General features: G+C 40.6%; 1 protein-coding gene across 1 annotated transcript in view; it reads left to right on the top strand.

The window, feature by feature from the left end:
- The first annotated feature begins 225 nt into the window (after positions 1 to 225).
- Positions 226 to 7437, top strand: part of LOC120978102 (adhesion G-protein coupled receptor G4-like) — a 28658-nt gene continuing 21446 nt past the window's right edge. The window contains exons 1-2 of the mRNA XM_040406330.1: positions 226 to 260; positions 374 to 469. Of these exons, the coding sequence (XP_040262264.1) occupies positions 242 to 260; positions 374 to 469 (115 nt within the window). The 5' untranslated portion in view covers positions 226 to 241. The remainder of the gene's footprint in view (positions 261 to 373; positions 470 to 7437) is intronic.

The following is a 7437-nucleotide window of genomic DNA, read 5'->3' as shown; positions in this document are numbered from 1 at the left end:
AGTGGCTGGTAAATGCAGCCTATTAACTGTTATCTGCCTTTGACACATAAAACACATAGTAATACCATAAATCACATTTTAAATCTTTTTGCAGCCTATATATCAATATTTTACATAAAAAACCCATTTGCTGTAGCAGTGGGACACTGCATATCCAACTGCAAAAGCTAGCTGCTTCTATATCCTGTGCTGAAAATGAGCAAAATTAAAACCCAGCTCGAACAGGTTTTAGACAGAGTCAATGTTTCCTGCTGCAAATTGTATGTATGGTCACTTTCTTCAATATCCTGTTTTGATATGAAGGTCAAACAAGATAATGGGAAAATAAAGAACGTAAAGTGCCATAAACCAATGTCATTTCTTCTTATTCTAGATGTCAAAGTAATTAAAATGAGGGATCCAGGGATCAGCCGATATCTCTTACACCTGTTCATGCTGATTTTAACCGCTGGTCTAGCAACATCAACAGGTAAGATGAACCATTCACCTACTTGGATGTATAAATAGATGTGAGAAAGATACAGTAGATAGATCTAGGATACCAGGATAGCAAGCATAACATATACATGGGGGGCAACAAGTAAGGGTGCCCATTTCCACTCAGGCATTTGGTGGTGAGATATACGTGATGTGCTATGGAAAATATTATGCATTGTACATGATATCTTCTCTGTGACATTATTACATTACCCCTATACTATGACATTTTGTGTGCATGTTACCAGTGTGTGTACAGTACACATGGTAATCTTTTTGTATGTGTCCTTTCTGTTCTTTAATATTGTGGGCTGTATTATTCCTTTACTGTGACATCACAATACATATATATATATATATATAAAGAAACAAAAGAGTTCAGTGGCAGCACCGTCAATGGAACAAATACGGGTGCAGCTGACCCATATGGGACAAGCGACGTTTCGGCTCAATGTGTGAGCCTTTCTCAAGCACTATGTACAGACAAAATACTGAGTATATATACCAGTAAAGGTGAATACAATCAATGTGCACTACAGGTGTGCTCAATTCATAACAAATAAATTAATCAAATACAAAATACAGTACATATATCAAATTTGCAATAATTCTCATGGTGAAAGTCAGTGCATAATAATAAAGTGAATAATCGATTAAAAAATACATATAATATTCAGTGTAATATACAGATGCATATGAATACTTCATAATTATTAATCATACAATAAGTGGTGTCAGCTGTGTATGCTGATAAAGTGCTAAGTGCTTACTGCGTAGGTCAGGCAGACGGAGGGTGAAGGAGGATGTGGAGCATGGACGGCTGTCATGGTTCATGCGGTTCGGCGTGCCTGTAGCGTGACTGCGCATGTCACAGTGACGTATGTGGCGTACTTCCGGGTTACGATGTGCTTGTTGTACTGCAACTGCGTGTTAGCCTTCTGATGTCTCTTGCGCCATCTTGAATCAGGGCATCCTGCCTGTATTGCCAGGGACTTCTGATAGTGACAGCCGATGTATAACAAAGTCAGGTGAAGGCACATATTAGTGCTCCTATGGCCTACATTAGTGGCTGGGTGAGTTCAGATACGGGACGCAACAACATCAAAGCTGCAGCCCACATCCGTGGTCCCAGATCAGTTGCGCACCAACACGTTAGTGTGGGGTCACACTGAATCTGTGATCAATGCCCACCCATTACCACCTAATAGGGAGGGATCTCCTCATATGTACCTGCTATGTAAACAACAGACTGTAGTCACAGAAGCACCAAATGCATCTAAAAGCAAGAAATGTACTGACAAAAAGAGACAATCCTTATATAGGCATGCCGTCCACAATTACAGCCTCATATCTCCTCACTTCATGCTCCGTGGCCCACCTGCCGCAGAGTAAAGGAAAAAAGAAAAGAAAGAAAAAAAAAGAAAATAAGTATATTGTATATAAGAATAAATAAAGAATAATAAAGAACATATTTTTTGTCTTGTACAGAAAATCCCACAATATACATGAAAGCGGTCAACACCATAATATACAGCAAGGAGGCAAACCACAAATCTAACCCACCCCAATTTTATAGTCCACATTTAGACCATAAGGTTTGAGGGAATTAAGGGTGTGAATCCACCTCAACTCCCGTCTGTTTAGAAGATTAGCCCTGTTGCCACCTCTTCTGGGCATAGGTATAAAATCAATAATACCTGAGATCTCTTTCAGTGTGTTTGAGGTCCGTAAAGTGTTTAGACACTGGCAAGTCAAGCCGTTTTTTTCTTATGTTTAGACGATGATTATTAAGCCGTGACTTGAAGTCAGTGGTAGTTTCGCCTACGTAGATTAAATTGCATGGACATGTGAGTGCGTAAATGATGTAACTAGAGTCGCAAGTTAAATAGTATCGTATCGGGTATGCCACCCCAGTTTGTGGATGTACAAAATTTCTACCTTTTACAATGTATTTACAGTTTACACATGATAGGCATGGGAAGCATCCTGTGCTATTTGTTGTCAGTGTTGTCTGTCTTGATTTTTTTGACGTCCCCACATCAGCCTTGACTAACTGATCTTTGATACTGGGGATGTCAAAAAAAAAATCAAGACAGACAACACTGACAACAAATAGCACAGGATGCTTCCCATGCCTATCATGTGTAAACTGTAAATACATTGTAAAAGGTAGAAATTTTGTACATCCACAAACTGGGGTGGCATACCCGATACGATACTATTTAACTTGCGACTCTAGTTACATCATTTAGATTCGTCAGTCTGTGTGCCTGAACTGAAATCTATGCCAGCACCTGTGTTCTTGTACACCAGAAAACTAATGCTAAGGCCTCATGCACACGACCGTTGCTGGGTTCCGTGTCCGTTGTTCCATTTTCCGTGATTTTCTGCGGACCCATTGACTTTCAATGGGTCCGTTGAAAACTTGGAAAATGCACCGTTTGTCATCCGCGTCCGTGATCCGTGTTTCCAGTCCGTGAAAAAAATAAGACCTGTCCTATTTTTTTCACGGACAACGGTTCGCGGACCCAATCAAGTCAATGGGTCCGTGAAAAAACACGGAGGCACACAAGATTGTCATTCGTGTCCGTGATCCGTGTCCGTTTTTTTCCTATCATTTTCAAGGCAAACTTGACTTAGATTTTTTTTTCACTTTTTTTTGTCTGGTGATCCTCCAAAAATCAAGGATGACACACGAAAAAAAAAACGGATCACGGAACAACGGAACCCCGTTTTGCGGACCGTGAAAAAATACTGTGTGCATGAGGCCTAAATGTGATGAATGTGGCAGGACCATCAGCCCTCACTTTTTGGAAAAGTAGCAAGGCCAGCGCAGTAACAGCACTAGCACAATTTTTTTTTTCCAAAAAAGTCACAAATATACAGTTTGCAGTGTGGCGTATTTTAATGATAAATGTGTAATTGGAAAATGCAAATGTGATCGCACACTACATCCAGCACTCTGCCCTCCATGCTGGATGAGACATTGGTTTATATTTTGGCCAAAGCATAGTAAGCCACTCACCGCGTCAAGGTCGTCTCAACTGAGTGGTCCCTAACTCTTGTTCCTACCTGTTCATGGGCCATGACAGCCACATAAAATCCAGGGAATGCAGGTCAGCATGCAAGCCAAGTACACTTTGCTTGTAACCCCGTCCGGTGCCATTACAGCTTTCATCGGATCCAGGGATGCAAGTACCAACATGCATGCTGAACCCACCATATACTTCTCCTGGAGCCAGATGGCTAATGGTAGGTTCTATATAAGCAGACTCAGTTTTATACTGACTTTAAAACCAGCCTCCAGGACAGATTGACTGGTCAGGTGTGCAATGACTCAAAGGAGATCGCCACGCCTCCAATATATGCTACAAAGAAAAAAATATAAAGAAAAAAAAACTGAGTCTGCTTATATAGAACCTACCATTGGCCATCTGGCTCCAGGAGAAGTATATGGTGGGTTCAGCATGCATGTTGGTACTTGCATCCCTGGATCCGATGAAAGCTGTAATGGCACCGGACGGGGTTACAAGCAAAGTGTACTTGGCTTGCATGCTGACCTGCATTCCCTGGATTTTATGTGGCTGTCATGGCCCATGAACAGGTGGGAACAAGAGTTAGGGACCACTCAGTTGAGACGACCTTGACGCGGTGAGTGGCTTACTATGCTTTGGCCAAAATATAAACCAATGTCTCATCCAGCATGGAGGGCAGAGTGCTGGATGTAGTGTGCGATCACATTTGCATTTTCCGTTTGTATATGTATTTCGCCATAGTGATCTGCACCTACAGGCAGGTTGTGCGGACTCAACCCCTTATATAAATGTGTAATTGCAGCTCAGCCCCAGGTACTTGAAAATCCTGTGCGGAATTCAAAAACTTTATTTGTGCAGTTCTGGAAGACCCCCTTTAAATTGTGCTGTGTTAGTATTATGTTGTGCTATGACGTGTATTCTCTACAGGAGGGTGACTGCCATTGGAGTAGCTGACTACTTGTAATAACACATATTTAGTCTTTGTCACCAGTAAATTCTATATGATTAGTGCTGATATTTGCAGAAGGTCTTTCATTCTCATGTACCGTCACACTATACCTAGACTGCCTATTGTTCCATGAAAGAGTTGTTCCTATCCCCCGCTGGCTGTTTCAATTCAGAAGCAAAGCCTTTCATCTGTGTTCACACATTGCAGTTATATTATGTATGCAGTCACCAGGCTGCAGGTGCAATATGTGAGTTATAGTGGGCCAATGGGTGTAGTAGTAGTTTACTCACGGATCTGTAGAGTGCAGTGAATGGAAGGGGGGCACACTCTGTTGTTCAGGGACTCCCACCAGAAGGTGGTTGAGGTGCCCTTGGTGGTGTGGTTTTTAAGGTGCCTTGGAGGCAGGGTCCCTCGTGTTCGTGACACCAGCACCGTAAGGTGCAATTGAGGATAATGAAGAACAAGGAGAGTCAAAGGCTGATGAACAAACTGGAACTTTACTTAACCAATTGCCTTGAGGTAGTTGTAATTCCAAGAAAAGAGCTTTGGTTAACAGTGGTAAGACTGAGCTCCAACTCCAGACAACAGGCTTGGTTTGACTGGTTCATACAGGCTTCAGCTTGGCTGGTGTGGAAGAGATGTTTTTCTTAGCTGTGGTTCCTCTCAACTAGACTAGACTAGAATTCACATTTAGCTTCTGCAACCTACAGGGTGGTCTCCCTTACAGCAGGCATCAACCTTCTGCTCCATTATTTATAAAGGTTGCCATCACACACAAAATTCCACTATGTCCCTTGCTGGACTGTGGTACTGCAAAATGATCCTGTACTCTGGGTCTTGGTTCCTTTCTTAGGTTCCCCAGGTTGGCAAGTGCCAAGGGGAAACACATACAACATGGTGTTCCTTTCACTCTTCTCCTCACTCCTCAACTAACCTCAACCCAACTGACTTCCTGTGAAAGGCCTGTTACTTACATATGATATTATGGCACCACCTAGTGGTGACTAAAGTGTAGTGCGGTGACCAGCCTGTTAGGAATGTGCAGCTTTGTACATACAAAATAAACATTAGCATAAGATGACATTATTAAAGATTTAGGGACCCACTACTAGCATGGAGTGGGACACTGCATGTATAGCTTGCTCACTAAGTCCATAGTAGCAAATCCATGTAATTTGGCCATATACCAAACAATGGAGTGCCCGGATCCACAAGCTTGGCTTGAGTGGAAACAACAGTAGAAAAGAGAACGGTCCTGCACGATCCAGAACAATATTCCAAGATATATTAAAAACTTCTAATCAAACAATATAACAGATCCATCATTTTATTAGTCCACATGAGGCTTACGCGTTTCAAACTAACAATGATTATGAACTTGGTTAGAAACAAGTCTGTGAAGGTTCTCATTCATCTCTCCAGCATTAAATAACAGTAACGTGTGCGTCAGTCATGGAGGTAAGATGTTGATTCCATTTGCATGACTAAAGCTATTAGCTGTGATTAAACTGCCTCGGGACAGGTCTTAAAACAGTATTGTAAAAAGGACTGTTAAAATTAGGGATGTGTTGCATAGTTTTATTCCACATTTTCAATAAACCTTAGCATTTTATTTAGGATTGTGCTGGACCATTGTTTCTTCTACTATTATCTGTTTTAGTCAATTTTTACACCTCCCACAACAATTTCAAAAAGGGGTTTGGCTAAGAGTCATACTGTATGATGTTCCAGTGTATGCTATTTTTGGGCTTAAAAAATTCTGGTATGTAAAAGCCAACTATGACTAGTGAGTTGCCACAATTTATGCCAACAAGCCATTTTCAAAATGCTGGTGAAGTTTGTGAGTGAGTCAAATGCAGGATAAACTTCCCCATTGTAGTAACCGAAGCTAATTTTTAGGACAGGAGCGAGATTTTGCTGCCACTGTAATTAGCTCACAGAGCATTGTCTGGACCGGATACAACTGTAGAAAAGTCTTGTTTCTGAGATAGAAACTAAGGGCAGGTTCTAACCAACCAAAATGATCAGGTATAAGGCTCAAAGTACATCAAAGTCCACAAAAAGAGGAGAAAAAGAGGAAAGCACTACAAATTGTATTCAGAATAAATCCAGTGGTTTAATCACCCAATGAGCAGCAGTGTTTCAGTCCCTCTGTGGAACCATTCTCAAGCTTAAGAATAGTTCCAGTGATTAATGCACTTATTCTAAATATAATTTGGAGTGCTACCTCTCTTTCCTGTTTGAGAGAGGTTTTAAAGGGGTTTTTCAGTTTCTAGATTATGATGACTAACCTTCACCAGAGGTTTCACCCTTTGCCAGGCAGAAAGTAAAGTCAGAAGCCAAATCTGGCGCAAAATCTTATGCAGATTTTTCAATACAAAATATGGTACATTCCATGTGGACTTACCTTGGAGGTTCTTATTGTAGTAGTACAGTTACTGACACGCCTCATATAGTTGCCCGTATACATTCAGGTTTCGATCAGAGTTTGCTCAAGCCTTTGATGCAGCTTTTTAAGCTAATTAAAAATGGATTAAAAAAAAAAGCTGAATCTTTCTGATATATTAGTGAAATTTCCCTTGATGATTCACACTTGTTTTTTATTTTGTTTCAAAACTGCACCAAAAGCCAGATCAAAACCTGAATGTGTACAAATGCTTAGGAACTAAACGTGGCAGTGATGCCCATGATGTTTATATTTTTTGTTATTTCTGTATTTATTTTTTTATTCAATAAAAAGGAGGTGATTTAAATTTAATTTTTTTAATATTTTTTTTAATTTTTTTAAAACTTTTTTATGTTTTTGTAGCCAGTGTTAAAGGCTACAAGACTCACATTTTTTTTATTCATTCAATACTACCATGTTTCATAGAGAAGCATGGTAATAGCTGAATTGCTCATTTCTTATGTTAGCATGCCATCTGCTGGCCAACATAGGAATTGCAGCTCCAATACCCTGGGTCTCTTCAGAGAGAC

This window comes from Bufo bufo, chromosome 8 (assembly GCF_905171765.1).
Source record: "Bufo bufo chromosome 8, aBufBuf1.1, whole genome shotgun sequence".
NCBI classification, from domain to species: domain Eukaryota; kingdom Metazoa; phylum Chordata; class Amphibia; order Anura; family Bufonidae; genus Bufo; species Bufo bufo.
This window is presented reverse-complemented; position numbering and strand designations above follow the sequence as displayed.